This window comes from Larus michahellis, chromosome 3, assembly GCF_964199755.1.
Source record: "Larus michahellis chromosome 3, bLarMic1.1, whole genome shotgun sequence".
In the NCBI taxonomy this organism is placed as follows: Eukaryota; Metazoa; Chordata; class Aves; order Charadriiformes; family Laridae; genus Larus; species Larus michahellis.
The window spans coordinates 47260518-47286418 of NC_133898.1; the positions used below are offsets into that span (position 1 = coordinate 47260518).

At 38.8% G+C, this 25901-nt stretch overlaps 1 protein-coding gene across 1 annotated transcript in view; it reads right to left on the reverse strand.

Annotated features, from left to right (window-relative positions):
• Positions 1-24234, reverse strand: part of FMN2 (formin 2) — a 164804-nt gene extending 140570 nt beyond the window's left edge. Inside the window, exons 1-3 of the mRNA XM_074580022.1 lie at positions 24162-24234; positions 19084-21083; positions 1079-1245 (exon numbers count right to left, since the gene is read on the reverse strand). Of these exons, the coding sequence (XP_074436123.1) occupies positions 1079-1245; positions 19084-21025 (2109 nt within the window). The 5' untranslated portion in view covers positions 21026-21083; positions 24162-24234. The remainder of the gene's footprint in view (positions 1-1078; positions 1246-19083; positions 21084-24161) is intronic.
• Positions 24235-25901: the final 1667 nt, after the last annotated feature.

The window sequence follows — 25901 nt, forward strand, 5'->3', positions numbered from 1 at the left end:
CATAAAAGTTAATTATTGTTAGAGGACCATGATTTTATAGATAAGCTCGGTTATCTAGGAAAGCTTGTTTGTTTTAAGAATTCATCAGACAAATTTATTCTACCCATTTTCCCTTCACCAGTTGTGTTAAACTGTTCTTCAGGGAAGATGAGAAAGATCTAAAGAGTTAAAAAGACTCATATCCTCTCATATCTATGCCAATCATTTTTTGAGTATTGCTAACCAAGCTTCAGCTTAATGTGTAGAGCAGGGATGATATTAACTATACCAGTAAGGTATTAAGCAGATTAGTTAATATTTGTACATTATTTTGAAGTCAGTTAGAGAAGAGAAAAACCCTGATTACCTTCAGTCACATAAACCAGTACAAAGAAGTTAAAGATAAAATTTAATGGCAATGATCATAAAAATTAGTTCACTGTCAAATTTCATGGGTTGTACAGTATCACACAACAGAAAGAAAACCTAATGTTGAATTCATTGTCCAAAAGGAAGGAGAAGTACATTAGGTGATGTCTATACCTCAGTTTTGTAACAGCATGCAAACACCACCAATAACAGCACTCTGGTCAGATAGCCCAAAGGTGCAGATAAAACTGTAGCCGGAATGCCAGCAAATTTGCATGGACTCTTGCACTATTTTGTATCAAAAGTCTTTTCAGGGGCAAAAAAATTATCTAGCATAGACATCCCATTTGGGTTCTGTAAAGTTTTGTGACATATTATTTTCTGTTGTTCCTTTAATTTATATTTTTAGTGAAGCAGCTATTGGACTGAAATGTTGCTCGTCCTATAGAATGCTTTTATTCAAAGAAAAAGACTTCATGAAAACAACAGATAAAGAACAGTATAGCAGACTAAGGCATGAATTAAAAAGTTAAGAAATCACACCTTTTAAAACTTAGACTTACTTAGATATAAAAGTGTACACACCTGAGCTCAGAAAAAATAGCTGGCCAGTCTTATAAAGGCAATTTTCATTAAAAGGACTAACTGAACTCTCTCAGGACTGATAAGCCATTGATAAATCATGCCCTGCTTAATGAAACAGACAAAAGATAACTTTTTCAGTACTTACATCAAAAGTGGGTGTGCTTTGCTGGGCACTCTGATTACATGGTTCTCTGAAGCAGTCAGTGAATGGAAGCAAAAGACCCATTGCAATAATGCGAGAACATAGTTTTTCTGCTTCTTCTTGTGGTGCATTTTCCTGCTGGCTGAAGAGCTTTTCCAGCAGAGTTCGTCCTGCCAAGGTGATGACACAGATCGATTAGAATTTGTAGCTATCTACGGGACACAAAGATTAAGGCATTACATCATCTATTGAAAATCTCTACTTTCAGAAGTATAAATAAGAAATTAAAAAAGAATTCTTGAGAAGAGTACCTGATAGTAAGTCTTTAATATAAAATATTTCTATGCCATAATCTGAGTTGATCTGTAGCCCGATTAGTTAAGATATTCAAGAAAATATGCATTGCATTGGCTGCACTGCAGAGTAGGGGAAAAAAAACAAACCATGAGATGCAACTGTAGCATCAATTTCCCATCTATTTATATTATACAATTGTCCTGATGAGAAAACTGAGATATTACCAAGAAATGAAGTAACTTTTTCCAAGGGTGTCACACGAAGTTATTATAGAATCAAGTCTCCCAACTCTTGGAATAAGCCCTTGTTTTTTGAATCATAAAATGATCATAGTCTTCAAGAAATTGTGCTCTATTTCTTTAAAGAAACTCTCAATAAAAGAAGAATAACCAAAAAAAAAACCCAACCCCACCCTGATAACTATTCTGTTTAAAATTGTATTTAATACAGCTCCAGAGCAGCAGAGTGCTCCAAACTAAAATGCAGTGCCACAAGCAGCAATTCAGAGAAGTAAAACTTTTGAAGAGTGAGAAGAGAGACTTACTCCTATTACAGGGCCAGATTTCACGATCAAAGTGTTTTCTTTGTTATCTCACCAGAGCATGAAAGGAGGGCATATGTTATAAAGTATATTACAAGAGACAATGCTAGTGGTTTGAAAGACCTTTGTGTTGTGTGCAGTTAGCCAGAAAGAGACTACAAAAAATAGGTATCTACGCAGGCTGTAGAAACGTCTACATCGTAGGAATACTAAATTGCTTGATTAAGCTCTAAAATTTCAAAAGATGCCAAAGTTCAGATTTACAGGATATAAATAAAGATATGAAAAAGATCTACTGGAAGAGAAAAGGCAGATGAAGTAATAAGTTAATTTCATGTTTTAGTATGAACTAGCTGTAAATACAATTTGTACCTAAATCAGTTTCTGTAGTCTGTTTTTTTTCACCTACTCACTGGAAGACAAAGGTATTTTCCAGAACACCTAGTGCATTGAGAAAACATTTTAGTGTAATTTAAAGTAGTAATAATAATAAAACCAATAATAATAATACTTGTTTTTTACATACATATGTAAGACTTCTGTTTGAATGTTGGTTTTTATTCAAAATGTAAATTTTCCCAGGCTTTCTGAATATACTAAAAAGATTTTTTTTTTTAAAACATCTGGATGCAATTTAAAAAGGATATTCTAAGTGACATTTCACCCAAAGTTTCTGTATTATTTAACTTCACATGGCAATAGAGCCTAAAATAAAAAAATACATTAAAATGTTAGAAGTTATTTCTAAGATTTTCCACTCCACATCTAAAGATCTGATAATTCTGAATTATTAGGCCAAGTTTCCTAGCCTCTGGTTAGACACAACACAGTACATTGAAGGGGATAAGCCAGAAGATAAACTTGTAAGATACACAAGTTTTGTTATGTTTGCTGATTAGTTTGCCTCTGTTCCTTGGTTTCACCACCTACACAGTGATGATAACATAATTGCTTATTCAACATATCCCTCTATTTAGCTAAGGATACAGTTCAGTTGTTAAAACTTCAAAGTCATCAATTAATTGAAGACAGGCTTTCTTACTGACTGTGATTTTTAACAATGTACCCATGGTTGCAGCAACGTACAGCTATCTCCTACATGACGAAAGGCAATAGTATGAAACCACGGAAGCAACGCACAAATAGGGAGCTATCTGCTGACAGACATTTTTGTGATTTTAGTAATTTTTCTTTGGGATTGTAGTTGTCAATGCTTAGTGGTGCTGTAAAAGACCACTAAAAACCCTAGTTACTACCCTCTTACTGTAATAAATGAATTCTCCTCGCTATAAATATTGAAGTTAAGCTATATAAGCAAGTTTTAGAAAAAAATAAGACCACAAGACTGGCATCACACTGGCACCAGAGTACCAATACGTAGCATTTCTGCTAGCATTTCTGGGGAAAGGACATCATATGACCATAATATCGCCTTATATCACTGAGTAAAGTTCAACAACATGGAAATCTGTCTCGTTAAATGGGAGACTGCAAGTGATGAGGATGTCAATACTTTACATTTATCTAAAATGCACAGAAGAAAAATAATAAGAAAATACATCAGAGAAAGAGCACTCTGAACACACACACACACACACAAAAATAGGACTATGCAAGAAAACTACTCCTTCATGCTATATTAAATATTCAAATGTTATCCATGATTTTTGAATGTCAGACTTGATATATCTAATTTTTTTTTTTGTCTGGATGGTTCAACATTTAAATCATCTTGTCACGTTGTCTTCTTCATGTCTAGTCTTCTCCTAGACATCCAGAAGCAAAATAGCCCCTCCTCCCCCCCTTTTTTGCTTTAACCTAATTAACAGGACTAATACCTGTAAGTGAAAAAACAGGAAATGAGGCTTTTTTTTTTTCCTTAATCCACCGATTCATTTGCTAATTTTTGTAGCACTTAAGAGTCTTGCTAAAGATCAAATACTTTGTTCAGAATCTTAGCTGCCATTCAGTTGCAGTTTAATTTGTATAGTGGTTATTAACTACCTATTAACTGTCGTTGCTTAGTGATTATTAACTACTGCCTAAACCTACTTTAGCATTCAGACAATACAGAATATGTGTAAAAAAGTCATTAATGAACTTAATTTCTCTTACTGTACTCTGCATTACTTTATTTTGTCCATCTGGGCCTGAAGCATTCTCTCCAGTGTATTATCAGTCTTGGAATAAATAGGGTAGTAAAAATTATTTAATGATATCAGCTAGTACTTTGACCTAAAAGAATCAATCATTTAACTCTAACTTTACAACAACTAATCTGTCCTTCCCATCAAATATACATTGAGTCAAAAAAATAAAGGTTCTCAACACAAAGGTAATAATGTTTGGATAAAGCTGGGCTCTAACACAGCTTGCCTGTTCCTTACAATTGCTATGGCGACCTGAGGAAAAGACACAGAAATTTGAATTACAGAAATATATTTTTCCAGTTCAGTTAACACATTTTACCAAATGCAAGCTGAAAAAAGTTGAATTTTCAACGCATACAGAAATAGCTTCACTGCGAACAGCTGTGAAAAAAAATCTCTGTACCAACAATATATGGGTTATATGTTTAAAGCACTTACTGGGCAAGATATTTAGAACAGACTGTTAGGCCATTGAAGTTGTGTACCTAACCAGCTGGGGCTTATCATCAAATTGAATCATCATTACAAGTGTCAGAACCACCCACCCCTCATCAAACATAAAAAATAGCCAAAGCTATAAAAAGGACAGTACATATTTTCCTTAAAGAGGAGTGAGGAGGTAAACCCTGCACATTTATGATTTTGATTCAGGGCAAGATGAAGGTTATATTTTTGTTTAGGTATAGCAAAATACCTCTTTATGGCCTCCGCAGGCTTTTACCTACTTTTGTTTCGAACCAGAAATGTTTTGCCACCACACCATCTATCTGCACTACAGATGCCTGGAATTAATTCATATTAAAATGACTTTGTGTCTATATGCATGAAATTGACTGTACAATATTAATCCCTGAATCTCTTCTATCTCAAACAGCAAAGCCAAAATCACAGCCATATTTAATGCATAGGCTGAATTCCAGTCAACTTCAACTGCAAGATTTTGAGCTACAATTTTTCATCTTTGGTTTATAATAAAATCCAGCAATGATGTCCTCAGACATCATTAATCACCTCATGTAAGTTATGAATATGAGGTAAATACCTGAAACTGTTCTCAATAGGTGAAGACGGTTGCAAGTGACCTGGAATAATTAAATGAATAATGATTTCATAATCATTAACTGGTTTCTGTTACAGGGATTGAAATGCAAAATAAGCAATTTCTCTTGTTTATCTTTACATGCCATGAAAATAGTAAAAAACGAAGATTTTTCAGCTGTTTTTTTTTTTTTTTTGCCTAACAGGTTAAAAAAGTTCTCATTTTTATATTTTAAACAACTTTTCTTCCCAGAAATCCCAGGTCATAAAGTTCCTGGAACCTATTCTTACTTTTCCCCTAAGTATTGGTTTGGTGGGGGATGGGAGGCATATCAAGTTTTGATTTAGAGAAGAACCACAGTTACATTTCAGCCTGAGATCAAATCAGTATTCTGAGGATCTTGCCAAAACCCTGCAGCAAATAAGGCGACTATAAATTCATAAGTTATTTTTTAGGAACTTAGAATGACTTATTAAATCCCAGTAAGGGATAAAAAGACTTTTCTTTTTTCTTTTCTTACAAAGGATTAAACAATTAATTAACTAAAAGAATGGGAACATGAAATTAAGTTTGGAAGTATCAGGTACTCTGGTCTTCTATTTTGTGATACTTCGGCTGTCATAGCTCAGCCTAGGTCTGCTGGCTCAGCTTCCAAATTCCATGTCCCCACCTCCATGTCATCTGCTGCTTCCTCCCATCCTCATTAAGATGAAGCACTATGATCTTATGATCTCCTGTATGACATTACAGGTCTTCATCCTATTAATATGACCAAGACCTGAGTAACTTTGTTCATCAAAACCACCTCTGGCAAAAACTGTAGAACATGTAAGCTGTTCACTGCAGAATTACAATTCACAAGTCCCTGTACGTTTTCCATTCATACTGTCTCCCTTTTTGAAAAATGCAGGTAATTGTATTCTTCAATGACCGGTTTCAATTTTAGACTTACTGCAACCATATTTACTCAAATGCAAGGAAAGGAAGCCTACCTCAAAAGTCATTCTACAAATGCTATTTAATATAATAAAGTTTTGCAAAATATTATTATATATATAAAATATACATATAATAATTTAATATAATAATCCCACTCTCCTTGGCCTGGAGAGGTGTCTGTGTGTATGTATTATGCCTCCTTCCATATGGCCCCAACTGCTACAGACCTTGGCCATCAGTACTGGTAATCAGAACTACCTTATCTGTCATGACCTGGACTATGAGTCACTTTTGATGGGAGAGGTTGCCTATTTTAGAAGGAAGCACATTGGGCCTTTCTATTACAGTTACCTTCTATTCCAGGGCAACCTTTTTTTCTCCTCAAGCAGACACTAAAAATAAGGATTATGCTCTTCCAAAATGCATGTTTGCCTATGGAATTATTGAACGATGAAAGCATGTTCAGTACTGTCCACAGAGAAATACAGGGAAATCCCAACTCAACGAATTCACATTATAGCTCTTTTTCTGTCCAATCTGCTTATAAGACCAACCTTTCAAGGAGCAATAAGGAGAGCAATAAAATCTTTACGAGCTAGCAATACCATCAGCATGTTGTTGTTGGCTTTGGATTTGCTTAATTATTGAGGGGAGGGAGAGGGACAAATGGAAGAGAGAAAGAGGAGAAAACTACAGTATTCACACTCATACTACAAAGCCACATGTGCATGCAGTGAGACCCTGCACTACAGCAGAGCTCGCAATATTGTTTCGCTGATGATCATGCTAATATAAACTCACATTTATCTTTAAAGATGTGTCTCCTATCCTCCTTACACTGCATCTGCAAAAGCCCAGGGGCACAGCTGTCAGGGAGCACAAGTTGAGACTAATGATTCAAACGAGTTATACTCCAAAAGCTCCCCCTTCTGCCCATCTCCCGCAATTCTAACAGTCAGAGCACTACACCACACTTCCACCATTAGTACAGAAGCTGCATCTGCACATCTTACCGTATACAGACTGGAGACAGACTTTCAGTTTTCATTTTCCCCAATGCAGAGTGAACGGATTCAGTGTAATACCAGTCCTGAACAGCCTGCTCCGAGTCACGTCAAGGGTTAACAGTGACTCATGCACGTACTGCTTACATTTTCAAAAACTGAAATCAGCTTGCCCTCTTTTCCCCAGTTTACTCTTCCTTCCCCCCCAACTTCAGTGAGATTATAAATGCTCACACAGCAAAGAGATTTCATAAGCTTTGAAGCCAAAACTACTATAGGCAATGCTCTATTTTTGGGTGTTAGGACAGGAAAAAAAGGAAAAGGACTGAGATGGACAAAGTGATGTACTTCCATTTAGAATATGTTTTCTGTTAGTCTTGCAAAATATAAAGAGGCAATTGTAGTCTTATTACATTTTTTCAATCCATAAAGGATTACAATTATGAACACAGTAATATAAATTTAACAAAAAATAAAGAGCAGAAAATGGATAAAAAGAAAAGCTGATTTCTACAGCATTCAAAAGTTAAGAAATATCATAGTTCAGATATCTGCTGCCACATATATCCCTAAAGCATTCCTTCCTTCCATTTTTTTTTTCTTGTCTCCTTTTCTACTTATACTACCATCAAGGTCACAGCTGAATCACGCCTAAATCATCTGGCAAAACACCTGAACTGTGCAGCACCAAACATTCCCCAAAATGTCGGAAGAGGACAAACATATCCGAGAGACAGAAATACTGCAAAGACTTCCATATATGCTTACCTGTAAATGAGCTAGTAATTGCAACTACATGTCATTTCTTAAATATTTTACAAGTTTTATTCATTCATTGTATTTCCCCAAACTACACAGCAAAAGCTTGTCAAACAATTTCCTAGGGGCAAATCAACCACATTTCATTTCCACCTTCCTACTGTTTAATATACTTTCCTAGTTCTCAAATATACAAAGCACTAACTACTATTCCACATCTAAAATTAATATTTCAAGGATCAAAAGTATTACATTTCTTTAATATTTCCTTTCATTTCATAAGCGTTTCAAGTTTTTCAGCTGATCTGTACCAGTCAGCCTAAATATAATACGTAACATGTGACTGCTGAGAAAGAAGAGGTTTTCAAAAGTGCACATGGAACCTCAGAAATGAAACAGAACTGGAAATCAGTACTCTAGTCATCTCATCTTCTCTTCAAATAAGAAGCCCAAGTCCTGCATAAATGCATATTAAGCATACATTTGCACTAAAAAAATAACAAATGAATTTAGCGTCTTGCTTGCCTGAAGCCTGACCTGGGAGATTATGCCCAATATTCCAGGATTAGAGACTTCATTTATTGTTCTTTTTCACTGCAGAGTTTCTAATCCTCCACTGATTTAGATTGAGAAACTGTTCCAGATCTCTCATCCTGTGAGGTTGTTTTGGCTGGGGTGGTTTTTTTGTTTGTTTGGGTTTTTTTTTAAAAGGGATTGAATTTTCATTGACAGATACTTTCCTAAAACCACGTGACAGTTTTCTCACAGCCTGGTTACATAAAACATGGAAAAAACACCAAGCAAGAGGCCTACATATACAACATGGTTTCACAAGAAAAAGAAAAAATAAAATAAATAATTGAATCCTTCCGCTATGAATAAACACAAAGTAAAGTATGTCGTAAGTCTAATTTCCAAGCAACATACACGATAAAAATGACAAAACTTGTCAATGTCTAGGGTTATATATTTCTACAATTCTGTCCTATTTCCTTTTGGTTTTATTATCAGTGTAATAGCTAATATCTGCATTCACTGCTTGTACACATACATATGTTTCTAAGGGAAAAAAACCCAGAGGTCATATATTGATTTCTTTATATACATAAAGTTTATATTATCATATTATATAGAACATATTAAATTATAATATTTATTCTGTTGATATATTATATTTTTTAGTATTTAGAATGCTACTAAAGTTAGGGATGCGTGGAAATGCCCAAGAGGATTGTCCTTTCTTTTCTGATTTTCTGTCTCCAGAGTTCCTGACTGTTCACATGGATGGCATGAACCGAACTCACGTATCATCTTAAGTTCAGAAGTCAATAGCAGAAAGTCTGTCTAAACAAGAGAATTAGGAAAATGACATACATCAACACTATCTCTCTCTGCACTCCCAGTTTTCTATGCCTGTCTACACAGAGTTCAGTGTAATTTCAAAGTCAGAAATACATATTTATTAAATTCCAGTGATTTGGAATTGATTGATGGATTAACGTCATTCATAGACTCCCCAAACAAGTGGAATAAAACTATCAATTATTGATTTCATACCCACAGTCCTGTATTTGACTGTCACAGTAAACACCATGCTTTACTTTTGCCAAGCTGTCTGAATCCCCTGGCATCTCAGTCTCCCTCCCTTTATACTGTCCCATCTTTTAGTACCCTCTTGACTTTTAAAAATTTTCCATGAAAACTCTTGGCTAGCTCTAAGTTAGAACCACAGTGTATCAACCCCTGTGCCACTCAAGAAAGCCCCTTATTTTAGCCCCACAATTATCACTAATCATTTAAACAGATTCCAGATTGTGCAGGAGAGCTTGAATAACCCTATCATTGAGATTTCAACTTGCTCAGCTAGAACAAGCAGCCCACTATGCAGTTACAGAAAGAGACTCACATAATGGTAGCAAGCTTCAAGTGTTCAAGACATCCCCAAAAAAGCCAGGGAGCACATGTGTGCGTGCTCCCTTTTGGAAGCAATGGCACAAGCTGCTGCTGGCAAGACAATCCTGCTGCCACCCCTGGGGCCACCACAGTGCACACAGGGCAAAAGTGACACCTCGTACAAATGCCACTGAAATTCTTCCAGGAACGCCCTGATGGAAAAAACAGAGTTCTGGCAAAAAAATTGAAAATGGGATTCCCCAAAAAAATAAAGATGACAAGGAAAGACCCCAGATTTAATGAAGTAAAAAGCCACCCCAGAAAGGATGTTACAAAGAGTTTTCAAAAAAAAAAAAAAAACCCAATCCATCTCACTCTTTATCCCTAGTATCCCATAATCGAATCAAGCAGCTGTATTTAAAACAGCTTGCTCCACTTGTGCTGGCTATGAGACATGGCAACAACACCAATTTCAGCATACCCCCAATGACCTGTTAAAAGACTACTTAACCATATGCTATACTTGCACAAATCATGCTGGAAAAGGCAGGAGGAGACAGGTCAAAAACTGATTAATGCAAACCTTGGTCCTGATAAATGAACTCATAATGCCAGTGCAGTTCTTAATTTTGAAATTTGTATTATAATACAGAAAGACAAAAGTTTACTGCAGATTTCACCTGGTGATGAAAAGGTTGAGTCCTGCAAACACTAATGTCAGGACAAAGGTCAGGACCCAGCTCCACTCTTGCATTAATCATGGAATAAACTTCCACAGCCTGACCACGCCTATCATATCACTAGGTAGAAATAGACCAAAAAGAAGCTGTTGCTCTTTGGTGGAAGAGAAGTAACACTACAATGTTCCTTATCAAAGCCACCAATAATTTTCTTCTTTGTGTAAGTGATTTGCAGTGTTGCCATTTTCTACGGAAATCCAGATGAACTCCTTCCTACCACTCTTGGCTTTGTCTAGAAAGCAGCTGTACATAAAAGCTATCAATGCAGTCTTACTGATCTTTGCTAAAACCGTGCTGTGTTTTGTTCCATTTTTCTTTACCCTTTTATCATATACCCAATACCTAATTATATCTTATAATTCCTCCTTCAAGATTCGTTTCAAAACCTTGCTTGTTGCTGCAGTCAAAATAAGACGACTAAAATTGTCTGGATTATTTGCAATAACAACAATATTACACCTTTTTTAAAAAGCAGGTATTCTAACTTTGCTGTCACCAGAGCTTCAAAATATATTTGTGATGACCTGTGACAGTGCTTTTAGAATTCTTGCAGATTAGCAAGTCTCTTAGGCATTCTGTCTCCCTAACTTGAGCATTAAGGTCCTTGAAATTTTGCTTCCACAGTGACTAAGATTTTACACCTTTCCCCCACACTGAATTTTCTGATATATGACATACGTATACCAGGATAAGCTGACACAAAGTATTAAACTATGCTTTTATCCCTACCTTTCTCTCTATATATTTATATATATTTTTTATATATATATAGTGAAAGGTAAGACTAAATCTTATATGTCATTAATATCTTTAAAAAGCTGAAGTTTTAAAATACCAAACAATTCTCCAACTATGATACAGCTGTGGTACATAGTACAAAATGTCTTTCTAAAAATATAAACAAGGTGCACCCTCCCACAACATTATATGGCATGTCTCCTTTCACCTCTTCAGGTTCTAATGCAGTATTATTGCAGATTACAAAAGTATGTTACTAAAGCTTTCCTAATTATAGCAGGTTATGATAAAGATAATCTATACGTGTCTGCCTACTGAATCTTTAAGACACCGTATGCATCTCTGGCAACTTTCATACTGTGTCTTCCAGGTGCTTAGGTTCCTCTCAGCAAGTATTTAATTCTGCCCGTCTTTACCCTTTTAGTTTCTGTGGTGATTTGCGATGTGAATGCGGTATTCCATGCCAGGTTCTCACAGACTGCTGGAAAGCTACAATTATTTCTGCCTAGCTCTTTAAAGTAAGAAGCTCCTCTGATGTCTTTTTGGGCAGCTACTACTAACAGCATCTTTTGTCAGTCCAAACTGATACACACACAAAGCCAATTTTGTAAAACTTCTTTATTCCCAAGGGTTCTAGATTTCATTTGACATTTAATACAGTCTGGCCAATCTCTACCTTAGAAGTAAATCCAAGTATTTGCTCAAGCAGCTACAGGTCACAAAACACAACTGAACCGAACTAGCAAGCCTCTGAAGTGGGACACAAATAACAAATTTCTTTCAACCTACTCATTAGAGTCCCAGCATGCCTTAGCTTTCTTTCCTCTCCAGGACCTGTGCACCGAAGCTCTGACAAGCTCCTCCAACTTCAGTAACTGCTGATATTTTAATAACTATCACAATGTACAAAAGCTTTTCTTCTTTGTATCCATAAATAAAAACGGGTAAGATGAAGAAAGAGGAAAAGCAGAAAATTAGAACTACCTTCCATGAAAAAAATATATATGCACATCCGTATATTTGTGCAGAGATGTTCTTCTAGACTTCATCTGAATAAAACCTAAGCACATCTCCCTTGCTATAACTGGACCTTCATGTTCTTTCGTAGATGTAATCAGATATGTCCCTCAGCTTTTTCTCAGCACATTGTATTGCCTTGACTCTTTGCATGACAAAATAGTGTTTAGATACACGCCCTCTATTATGAAGACAATGTTTTGGTTTTGCCCCTCCCCCCGTTTTTTTTAATGAAAACCACCTTTTCTTCCATGACTGTTAGCAGATGTCAGTGTGGTTAATTATACTGTTACTGCAGCACTGAGTTCTTTTGTACAGTGATTTTTTCTTTATCAGTGCAAGGAAGAGGAATACGTACTACCCATTACGTATCTTCACAGCACATCTGAGCCAGATCTTGGCATCAAATAAAGTCTAGAATGAAAGCTGCCTCCTGTAATTAGTTCCACAGTAAAGTTATCTATCCTTCCTTCTGATTCAAATTCATACCAAGTTCAGAGCTCTGGTGCTCCTGATTAATTTCATACAGATCCTGAGACCAAACAATTCATACTTTTACTGACAAATAAGAATGTCTCAATGATAAATTCCATTTGTGACTAGGCTTACCTGCCGCTATTTAGCTGCATATGTCAACATACCAAGAAGATTAAATTGTCAGACATTTTTGTACTTCTTCTGTATGTATATATTTCCATTTAATTTTATGTATATTAGGATTTACTTTTACAACTGTGACATTGTTTACACACACATACAAACAATCCCATAAGCATGGCTTCTTACTGTAGCAAAACTGCTAACTGACTTAATGGGTTCTATCATCTGTGTATCTACAGATGAAAGAAGTCATGTTCTGTATTTATCCGAGAACTGAGTAAGGTTTTGCATCAGAAAACATAATCCACTTCTTATTCGTGGTCAGAAAGCCTAGCCATTTCCGTCAATGTGAAGGAAACTTATTCTGGACAGCAGCAATACGGAAATAAAATGAGGAAATGTCATTTTGTACTCATGGTAACACAGACCATCTTGTGATCCCTAACTTTCTTCACATGAACTGCAATGTAGGAATGCAGGAAGTTGCTGCCACTTAAAGGAAATAATTGTGTGACACAGCTCCTGAACCCACTTTTCTGTCTTTTCTAAAACACTTAATGAAATGCAACTGGCCTTGTATTATCATATGAAGAAGGAGGAATGAGGTGACACAATGTAAAGCCCTCACATCCTTCCATCGCGTTCCTTTCACAGCTTCTCACTGCTTCTGCCCTGTTCGCTTTGTATCAGCTCACCTCATCCCCTCAAAAGATAAACTGTGTGCCTAAAAGTAAGTTTCCAGAAACTTTCGTATTCCACCTAGCCGCTACAGAATGATGCTTTTAAATGTACCTAAAAATAATCAAAGCCACAGTCACAGGAACACCTACACATATGCGCTTCATCACCACTATTCCTTATGTAAGTCCAAATTTTGGCAGGAGTAGTTTATAAGGAATACACTTGGCCATATCCTGAGCTCGGTTAAACTACAGCACAAACAAAATGCCTTGGCTAACTAGCATTCACCATGATTCACATTAGAGCTTGATCCCTCATATTCAGGCAGCCTAAAATACTCCTGGACGTGCTTTTCAACTCCAAGTTTATTATGGAGAAAAAGGTGAGGCCTGCTTCAAGGAACAGAGCTTTCTCTGCAAAGAGGCAGCCTATGCACAGTTTTAAAAAATAAAATAATAAAAAAACCCCAAAAACCCCACAAAAAACCCAATGGACAAACCACCCCCCTCCAGGCTATTAAATAATTTCTAAATATTTTAACAAATAATAAAGCACAATTACATACAAGAAATATATTCAAATTTAAATTCCATATAACTACTCATATATATATAACTATATATAAGGAGCGATTGAAGGAGCTGGGACTGTTTAGTTTGAGGAAGAGGAGGCTGAGGGGAGACCTCATCGCTCTCTACAACTAATTGAAAGGACATTGTAGAGAGGTTGGTGCTGGTCTCTTCTCACAGGTAATTAGCGATAGAACAAGAGGGAATGGGTTCAAGCTGCAGCAGGGTAGGTTTAGGCTGAACATTAGGAAAAAATTCTTCACGGTCAGACACTGGAATAGGTGGCCCAGGGAGGTGGTGGAGTCACCATCCCTGAATGTGTTTAAGAGTCATTTAGATGAGGTGTTAAGGGATATGGTGTAAGGGAGAACTTTGTAGAGTGGAGCTGATGGTTGGACTCGATGATCCCAAGGGTCTTTTCCCACCTAAATGATTCTATGAGTCTATGATTCCCACTGAAATAATCCACTGTTCTTTTCAGAGAAATTAAATCACTGAAGCACACAATGTCCTTTAATGACCAGCTCTAGCCAGATCCCACGTGTGATGGATATTATACTGGTACTATGTCTCGGATCCAAGCAGAGATGCATGGACCTCCAGCTATAAACTGTCCCTTTTCCTTTCCCTGTTTGCACACCAAAAGTGACCAGAAGGCATCCAGGACAACACATTTCTACTCCAGACACACGTCAGGCTGCCGGTCAGACCTCAGAACAGGGCAGCTGCTCAGGAGAAGAGATGCAGCCACTCAACCCCATGACCAAAAACTGTACTCCCAGTGAAGTTCTAGATAAAGATCAAAGCATTAATCATGAGACCCCATCAAAACAAGCCTGTGGCAGCACTGCATTCCCGTGACATTACTCATGTTGCTCCGATTCCCATATTGCAGTGCTGGCGCAGTAACATGAAAGCAACTTACTAGCACTCAGCAGTCTTTCAATAACATATTGCAGCCCATTTTCAAACAGGTTTTACTGTAGTTGGAGTGCAGTATTGCAGCTCTTCTCCCCCCACCCCTGGTGTTTGGATCCTAGGCAAAAAGAGGAGGATCTTTCCCTTCAGATGCTTACTAGCAACACTCATGATCCCATATCACATGAAGGGTTGCTGTTAGGCAGCTCCCTTAGCTAGAGGAGGCTGCACTGCCCCGCCATCTGATAAAAGACACATTTGTATTACTGCTAACAAAAATCATCAGTGTAACAGTAAACCATAAGTAGTCAAATAACAGCTCCAAAATAAATAGTCTCTTCAGGATGTCAATAGATACAATCCATATTGTGTGCATTATCACATGAATCAGAATGAAACAAAACCTTGAAAAAGTATCTAACACCATCTGCTTTATGTCTCAGACACAAACTTTCGTCCTATTTTTTCAAGTTTTCACATCCTTATACATATACATACATTTCACATACATATACAAAGGTCACCAAGACCCTTGTATAGGCCTGCAGACGCTACGCTGGAACTGCAAGTGGGTGCAGATGACAGCGAGATTTGTGAGAAGCAGGCCGGCACTCCATGGAGATCAGAGAGCCGTGAGCACGCAAGCATGGGGGTGACTTCAGGTTTTGTTTTATGGTAACCAGAACTTTTTGTTTGTTTGTCTCCTGTTTACAGCTACAGCAGGGCAAATACAAATCTTTGAAGAGAAATTTAAAGCTAAATGATCTGTTTGAAAGAGATTCATGCAGCAAGTGTATTACAGCCAGCCAACAGAGATTAGAAAGGGCATGGGTTTGACTGGGTCAACCTTAATTACCATCTGGGGCAGCTGACAGGACTCTTATACTCAGTTTATATAACAAACACCCTTACTAGCTCCTTTGCAATCACTGCTCTCAAATTAATGCCAGGATTAAATCAATCTATTAGCTCTTCTCTTTCAGTTATGTCAATGTTTGGAAACATCAGTTTCATTTTCCCACTAAGATACTCTCTTAATGTTAGTGCAAATTATTCATTGCCACACAACGAAGTGAGAGAGCCAACCCTATTCATTCAGGTTCGGCTCTTGTCCTCCTGGGACAACAACATAAAAGCCCTGGCTCCACTGTGCATCAGGTAATCTAGAACTTGTAATTACTGTCACTGCAATTTCAAATACATCTGTCCTCATCACAAAAGAAATAGATCTGATGCCTGAATTACAAAATGCCCATAAGTTCGACCCCACCACATTCTTAGCCAATGCATCACGTTTGAAATACCATACTTTACTTATTTCTTACGTAAAGCAAAATTAAAATATGCAAAGTCCCTACCATTCCAGTTGTTTGCCACCTACATTTTACATTAAAACAGCCATGGAAGAGTTCATATGGATCATTGTGAAAACCAAATGGCACATAGCCAAACCACAACATAGCGCAAAAGTAGGCCAGTCATCTGCATAGAACCTGCTGTCATTAAAATCGATGACGAAAGCATTGTGGAATATTTTACTTGATTCTAGTTAGAAATGCAGAACAACACTGCAGTCACTGCACAGCAAGATGGGATTTAATGCTCTAGGCAAGAAGCTGGTTTGGTTTTTTTAAAGATAGAAATGAGGCACTATAAGGAATGTTATTTCTAAAAGACTGATGGTATTCCCATAATTGATGCATCTCATGCATGCAATTAAAATACAATATTTTTCAAAAGCAGTATTCAGATTACAAGAAAATTATTTCTGTAATTGTTGCCCTGAAGACTGGTTTAAATAAAGAGGTGTTTCTACTCTTGCAGCAATGACAGCCAATCTGTGGGAACACTAATCTTAATTTCCCTTTTTCATGTACACTAGTTGTTATTTCTATATTCTTGGTAATTTTCAGCTTGTAAATATATTTTTGAAAATAAGAAGAATGATCAAAAAGAGATGAAGTGTTACCACATCAATTCCAGTTCCCTCATTTCAAGCTTTTCTGCATGAACTGAAAGGTATAATTGTCCTCTGCCTAGAGGACAGCTGGTATGTACATGCAAATGAGGGTCACTGTAATTTCCATAAGAGACAGAACTACTGTTGCATTGGACATTTGTCCCTTCACAATAACAGTCTAAAGCATTGGTGGGAAAACAGAATAAACCAAAAATTATTAATAAATAAATCAAAACCTCGTGAGGAAATGTGAAGCAGTCTGTCCCCTGGAAAACAGGTTTCTAAAAAGTAAATCCATGCTCTTGAAGTTCGCCAAATAAAACTTATTTCCATCAGAGCACCACCATAAAGAAGAAAGTCTAATTAGTGAGGATGCAATTAAAAGCTTTGCTCTCGGAGGTGTTCATAAGCTGTCAAATGTTGATAGCAAAAAAAAAAGTGTGCTTTTTACATGCTATAAATCTGAAAGTAGGGATCACCTCAAGTTGTAAAACTTTAGATAGGTATGTCTGAAATTAAAGCTAAGAAAACAGGCAGAAGGGATTTAAAACACACAAAAAAGATTCAGCTCACTTCACAGGGGGCTGGTCTCCTGTAGAGGGGACTGACTTTTTTGTGTTAAAGACTTGAATTCTAATTTTCAAGACTGAAATTGGGGATTCCTGTTCAAAACTACTGAAGAATGAAAGTATTCTTGCAATTTGAATCTGGAAAATAATGTTAATGCTTTACCTGAGTATTTCAAACTCCTGGAGTTAGCTGCTTTGCAAAAAAGCCTCTAATTTTAATTTCTTTTTCCAGCCAGGTTCATTCACCAGTATTACTATGATGTCAAGCAGAGCAGAATATGCACAAAGAAAGCAACTACGAATGCAAACAATTACAAGTTATATAATTTTTAAAATCTACAGTATAAAACAAGATAGTCTTTTTATGCAAAACAGCTGTTGATGGCTTAACTGTTTTCTTACATGTGATTTTTAAATTATGTCATTGCTCCCTTCATAAATCATACTTTGTTTAGTTTTCATAAAAGGACAAAAACATTCTCACTGCATTTTTTCTAAATAGCTCCCGTACATATGTGGTTAGTGTGCTCACGCATCTAGAACAGACTTCCATTCAAAACAAACCTGATTATAGATTCAACTGTTTTAATCTTGTAATGCTTGCTAATAGGGCATGTTCTCTGTATTCCCTTAGTTCTACAGTCTTCTTAAAATTGAAAAATAAATGGAATATATTTCCTCTGTATAAATACCTCCTATGTGGCAGAGGCCTTCTCTATTTGTGAATACATTAGCTTTATATAGAAACTTCAGATAGGGGGAAGAGAAAGGGGCAAATAACCTCAACGTGCAGGAAAATATAACCGTCTATTCACACTGTTTCATTTGTAAACTCTATATTCCTATGCCTTTAGGAGTAAATGCAAGCTGCCTAACAGGCAAGGTAAAAGAATGCTTTCCTGAATGAGTCACCTTAAGCAGCCTGAGCAGCAGCTGGCCAGAGCTACCAAACTGTACTACCCACAGTTTCCCTTCTCTTCTCCATTTTATGCTGTCTTTTCAAGTCATTAGCATTTTCTTCTCCTCCCCGTTCCCCTTTCTGAAGGGGAAATGGGTTCCTTTCTGTAGTGCTGTCCATCTGTGCTTGCATGGCTTTTTCCTCTTTGTACTAAGCAAATCCTCATCACTGCCTCAGTCTAACACCAGGTGCAGCTCTCAAATATTTACAGTACATCAGAACAGCTCCTAGCACAAGAAAACCCCAAACAGGATCACAGTTACAGAAAGCTTCACATCCAAAAGATCTATTTATGCCGAGAGATGGTCTGCCTAAAACAGTGCAGCTCTTAGCATTTTTCAACAAGAATAATTTCAGGCATCCAGCCTTTTCCTACAGGATTTAGACAAAGGAGAAAAGCAGAAAGAAAAACTTCAAAGAGTTACGCACTTCCTTTACTGGCAGTACTGCCAGGCTGACACTGAATAGAGAGGCTATGCTCATTAATGAAATGCGACTGTGTTTGTAAGATCAGGCCTTCGATTTTAAAACTGTCAGCACAAGTAAAGACACTAGTACCTGCAAAGGACTGCATTCAAGTATTTTAAATATATTTTCAAAGACTCTCTGGAAAAAACCTTAATACATGTCACTCACCTGAAAAGACATTGGGAAACGTCTCTGTAGAAGCCTGCACCCCTGAGGACTTTCTTGAATGAGTCGAAGGCACTCTTTCTGTTTGAAATTTCTCTCTAAACCCCTTGTGCTCCAAGTAGCCTGCAGAGCCCACCTTCTGCGTTATCTCACATTTGTGATTAGATACCTCTTCTGTCCAGTCTGCTGAACGACTAAATAAACCTGCCAAACTAGCAGACCTCTGCTTTTTGACAGAGACTTTTTCTTTTTTGTGGAAGGACTCCTGCTTCCTTGTAAAAAGCGGGCTCTGGGATGGGGAGGGAGATGGTGAATGGTTGGGAGAACTCAGTTGCCTAGTTGTGGTTTTGATGTAACAAGGATTAATTAGATAGGGCTTAAAGCATCGGGAAGCAAGCATTGGACTGCCTGCTGTCCCCTCGGAGGACAAAATGCCATTTTTCATTTCTGTGGTTAAATCATTATGCAGGTCCTCTTGACTGGCTGACAGAGTGGGTTTCCCTTCCTGAGTCTCAGCAGCATGATCATGGCCTGCATCTGAAATACCATCCTCTGTTTCTGAGCTCTGCAAATCAACAGCCTGCACTTCAGCAATTTTAGTCTCAGCATCTGCTACCGAGGTTGGAAAAGGTTGTGTGAAGCTGTGTGTGAGAGACCCATTTTCTACCACAGTTCTATTTAGATCTTCTTCTAGTTCACTAGCTCCAGCATCCACTCCAGCAACGAGCTGTTCTGGTTCCTCAATCAATAGCTTACGTTCTTCTGTTTCAAATAAGCCGTTACCAGGAGAGCCTGTGCCATTTACTGCTTCTTTCAGTTCATGTTCAGTTGCACAGGAGATGGGAATCTTTTCTGCAATTTCAGATATCGCTGGAAAAGCCCCCTCGGTGTCTGGGCTCCTCTCTTTGTCAGTGGTGGTTACTGAAAGAAACCGTTCAAAATCTAAGGGGGCTGCTTGCGAATTAGCCATGTGTCGGCCCATTGTTTTGGTGACAAGGTCCTCAGTTCCAGCGTTAATTGCCCCCTGCTGCTGCTGCTGCAGTCTAATAGCTTGCTGGATATCAGAAAGCAAATCCTCTTGTTCCGTAGCTGAATGGAAACTGTATATATCCGTATCGGAGCCAGAGCTGGTCCTTTGTCCATCCTGTGTCTCCGCAGCAGCTGGGACAGTTTCATTTCTGATTTCAAAATGTTCAACATCTGTGTCTGAGAGACCCCCTTCATCCGCAGAGATGCTTATATCTGGAGTTTTGGTTACAATTGAATGAGTACTGTCCAGCTCTCCAGCCTGCAAGGCCTGGCTTTCCAAAACATCCTCCCGTGAACTACTATTCCCATCTTTAGCCTTAGACAGATTTTTTCTGATCCTCAGATTTGAAAACACCGAGGCCCTCGAGTCCGACTTACCCTTCTTCTTACCGGATTCACTTCCTTTTGCATGCTTCCCCAGTCCCCTTCTGCTTCCCGATACCTTCTTTGTGCCGTCTGTATCCTTGGGCCCAGAGGCATCCTCTCCTTCATGCACATCACCTGTATTTTTCTTTAGCTTCCCATCTTGATTCCCCATGATTTTTCGCAGCGCGACACCTTCAGCAATCAAGCCATGCTCCCGGATTTCATTCCTTTGGCCTGCCGGCGAGATCCCCTCTAGCGATGCAGATTTGTTTTCAAGCGGTGGTGATGCAAGCGAAGCAAACGCTTGCTGTGCCTCTCTCCCATCTGCTAGAGCTGCCTTTTTGCATAATGTGCTGCTCGCAGTGGGCTCCGCTGGGACATGCTCAGTACAGCACTGAGAGCCGCAGACAGCTCCTTCCAATGGCTGCTGCTCGCGGAGCCGCCGGCTCTCCGGGCTCCTGCCGCACTCTTGTTTCTTTAGGAAGGATTCCGTGAAAAGTATTTCCTTTATAAAAGTCACTTCTTTTTCCACCGTTTTTATTGCCTGCATGGCAAGCGCAGCTCATCACCAAACCATTTAGAATTTCAGGACTTCAAAGTTCAAGCTTCTGGAGGGGGGGCGGGAAAAAAAAAAGTTAAAGCAAGGTACTTTAATTACCCTACAATTGTTTAAATGAATAAACGATTAGCCTCGGAAAGAGAAATATTATGATTATTTAATAGTTTATAAGGTGCTAAGGCATATGCTACTTTGACAAGATTACTCAATACCTCTGGTGATCTACATGTTTACTTTTTACAGGCCACCAAAACACAGTACACAGTTTTAAAATGAGAGTTGCTCAAAGTAGATAGGAGAAAGATAATAAACAAAAAGTTCTTTCCACAGTTTTAAAGAGTTGCACTTAAAATTCAATGCATTATGGTAATTACACTATAAAAAACCTCTCACAATTTGTATTCTGAAAAGGTAGATATACTATTATTCCCAGGAGAATCAACTCATCAATATTAAAACACACCACCATTGTTTTCCCTGATAAGAACATCTGGCATGGAACAAGACAAAACAAACAAGAAAAATAGCACTATTCAAATGCTACTAAAGAAAAAGGATACAGTAAAGCATTCCTATATTTCACCCTATACATTTAATAATTGATTTAAACACTGCCACTAGCTAATGAATTTGGAAGCTTGTGCAACAGTTTTAATCAGTTACTTCTCCTCCTCCATATCTGGTTTAGATGTATAAGCATCCATATTTCAAAAATATGTTTCCTGAACTTCTAGACAGGTACTCCCTTCCACCTTTAAGATTTAGATTTAAAATAACTGGAATAAGGGCATAAGAATGCCAAATTGCCAAGTTGGATCAGTTCAGCAGTCCAGTATCTTGGTTCAACACCAGCCAAGAAGTAATTACATAGATTTCTGTTTATGATTTATCATCTCTAAACTGCCCGGTCTATTAGGCTCACTTTTTGTGGAAGACTTTATGTATTCCTCATACCTCTGAGCTGCTTTAGTAGCAATTTCCCTTTCATCAGAGATTACTTAAAACTACACATCATTCCAGGGAAATGCATCCTATTGGTTTACATAAGTCTTAGTTTTGGCATCATTCTCTTCCTACCAAAGGTTTAATTTGCTTTCCTCTGCCTTGATACACATTAAAGAATAAGAAGAGAAAGAATATAATTCACACTTCAAAAACTATGCAGGCACACACACCCTCCCACCCCCCTCCTACACACTGTTTTCTCCAGGGGATACTAAATACATTTACAAATCTGGGCTGTGGTCATTGTTAAATAATTGCTGTGAATGCCATTTGGAAAGAATAGCACTGTCAATACCATATGCAAGTAAATTTTTTTGCCTTGTGCTTCTTGGTCACTTACTGCTCTGATGCAAGTCCTGCCCTGAGTGGCCTGTGGCTCAGACACAAGAAGCCACCTGCCTACAAGAACTCAAGTGTTGTAAGTGGATCAGATAACTTTGTACATTCAGTGCTTTGGGGTTTGTTTTTTTTAGTTTTCACTTACCTAATGAAGTGATTAATCTATTTTTTTGTTTACATTTTTAGCATTCAGAAAGAGCTAGTATAGCAAAACCTGCAAGAGCACGTTAAGCGATTTTGCTTTTTGACTCCATTCCTGCTTTTGCTTTCTGTTATCCTACTTAGTTTCTAATTCTTTGCAGTATTTTCCCTTTTACCACATTATTACATACTTGCAAAAGGCTTCTGAAGGCTCAGGTAAATTCAGGCTATCTGAAGATACACAGTAAGAATCACTTAAGGCACAGTTTGAGGGAACCATAGTAGTAGAATACTACCTTAATGGGTATTTTCACTGACTAGAACTGACAAGGATCTGACCCTCAATTACAACTGGAGTACTTGTAGCTTTCAACACCATCTAAGAGCTCTTTCTCCCACTAAAATCCGCCAGAAATTAACATAGTGCAGAAGTAATTAAAGATACTGTGGACTGAACATGTAAGGGAAATGCAGAATTACAATGATGTTCTGAAACATTCCCTTTCCTTCCTTCTCTGTAAACTTGCATTACAAACACACCATACTCTCATTACAACTAATGAGAATTCACCAGCAGTAATTATACTGCAAATGATGCTGCAAAACCAAGCCATCAACAAAGATGGGGTTATAAGACAGTGAAGTTAAAGACCGATCTTCATTTTTTAATTAGAAACTTATAATGGTTTAATCATGTATCAGCACTATTTCCTAGAAGTTTTCATACAGCACATCCTGATGAGTAAGTTCTTCAAAAAACACATATAAATGTAGAGCCATAGATACTACCCAAATTTAAATATATTACACTAACAATCATTCCATTTTTTCAATTTGTGGCTGTAATCCTAAAAGCAAAAGAACTACAAGAAAAAAAAAGACAAATCATTTTCTGGATAATCCCTCTGAATGTGGTATCCTACCCATCATGGATTCTGACTAGGATTTCTGATCTATACAGGGAAAGAGCATCACCAAAATGGGCATACTTATGCAGAGATACACATGTGAACATCAAAGACTTTGCTCTAGTTATTCCACATAAGGCACAGAAAATACATTTACAGGGAAAAAAAAAAAAAAAGAAAAAGAAAACCAAGAGTGAGGGCAGAACACAAATTATCCCAAAGTGGTAGTGACAGACATAACTCTCAATCAGCATTTGTGGGAAAGTACAAAAGGTTAACATTAGCCAAACATAAAAACAAATGTTAATGCTTTGAGGTTTGTTTATTCTCAGGAGTCTTTTAGCTTCTGAAGAAAAACAATATTATTATTAAAAGTCAGCAAGAAACCAGAACATTTTGGCATCAGTATAAACTAGATTTTAAAAGCTAAGAATGTATTTAATATTCTACACCAAAAAAGAGACTTTCAGCAGAAAGTAAATGGGGTAAAGTGCAGGTTTTAGTTAGGGTTTTTAGGATATTTCACTTTTAAGAGTAACTGTAACTCATTCTTAGCTTGCTAAAAATTCTCGACAAACGACTGAGGCTAGTCCTTGAGCCTGCCTGCCTGCCTGCCCACTTCATTTAATATTTGGCAGTGGTCAGTTGCAGGCGTAGGCCCAAGACTCCCTCTCATTCTCCTCCAAAGCTCAGGAAACAGGAATGGCAACGCACAGGGGAGAGTCAAAACTTACAGCTCCAGATATATTGTCCTTGTGCTCCCAGAGACTTCCAATTTAACGCTTTCCTGTTAGAAAAGTAAGTAAGCTTCTGTTATGAGATTGTGATTATTTTCAAGACAACAGTCACCATTTACTGCAGCCTCTCTGGAAAGGTGTCCAGATCCCCCCAGCCCTGCCTGCCTGCCTGCCCTGCTGGGAGTGGAAGGGCTGTGGGCAGCATGGATTGCCCACACCTGGGTGCACGCCTCGGCCTCCTGCAGCACAGCCAAGGCAGAGCACTTCCCCCGGGCGGGGCTGGGATGGTGGGAGAAGGGTTCCTCCCCCCCCCCCGTTCCTCACAAAAAGGCCAGGCGACTGGTTGGCATCCTGGCATTTTGGGCCTGTCACAAACACAGGCTGCCTGGGGGGAGAGAAGGGCGCCTGCCCCAGGGAGACACAGCTTTCTTGGGGTGGACAAGTTTTCACCATGATTTATTTACTGTGACATTTTGTTCTGCTCGCAATAGTAGTCATTGAGCAAGTTCCTGTGGAGCGAAGATAATAACGCCCTGTTACTGTGCAGCTCTGCCTTAGGCCGTGCCTGTTGGGAGCCGAGCCTTTGGGGCAGGGTTAGGCTTCACCAGTACGATCCCAAGGAAGAGTTTAAACCACAGGAGTGCTGGCAACACACAACATGCCCAAAACAGCACCCTGTCAGTGACGCTGTGGCTACCTGCACAGAAGCACTATCACCACTGTGCAGTAAAGATGGAGGGAGACAAGCAAATGCACCCCGTGGATGAGCCGTGCCATGCGCCCTGCACGTATTGCCCTGCGTGGTGACTGAGGGGCAGGCTCTCTACCTGCACCCATGGCCAGCTCTTCCAGGAGCCCAAAGCGGCTGGACAGGCTATGTACATGTGTATATATGGGCTCTGTGCCCCCCTCACCTATTGAGGAGACTCAGCAGCTGGGGTGGGGGAGGCAACTGCGGCCCATGGGAGGTGCTTTCCTGGGGGGGGAGCCACAGCATGGCGGCCTAGGGTGGAGGCCTGCTGGAGAAGGCTGAACCTCATTCTCCAAGGCCACAGGCAAGGCCTGGGCCGCCACTGGCAGACCTGTCTCGCCTCCACACTGAGGGTGAGGCAGCAGCAGTGTGAGAGTTGCCGCATGGTACTGCAGGGCCCGGGTGCCATGGAGGTGCTCTGGGAGCTGGGCTCTGCTCCCCCCGGCACTATGGCTCCTCTGGCCTCCCCTTGCCCCGTACCCGGGGAGACAGGGCTACTGCTTGGAGAGGGAGCACAGGGAGAGCCCAGTGGATCCTCACCTGTGCCATACACGCTCTGCAGAGATCAATTTTTTTAATTAGAGGCTCGATGTGCATGGGTCTGGGTTGGAGATAAAGGCACACAGACTAACGGAATTTTTTTTAAGTACTCTGATGTCACATTACTGATCGGGGTATGGTAATGCAGATGGTACGAAGAAAGGTTTGTTCAAGCAGATCAGGATATTCACAGCTATCTTTATGTTACTGAAGCTTTAATTTTCATAAGCAAGCAGAGGGCTCATTCTCGTTCACTCCAGCACTAGATCCAGGTCCCTGTTCCTGCTGTTCTGTGGCAATGGGAAGCCTCCCCTGGCTGCCACTGAGTGTGCTGGAAAATTCTCTCTCCAGAAGGCATCAACTGCCATTAAATACTCCCTTGTACTGCCAAAGCTGTGCTCTGAGCAGCTGAAAATTGTTTCCTGCCTTCATACCCCCCATCTCTT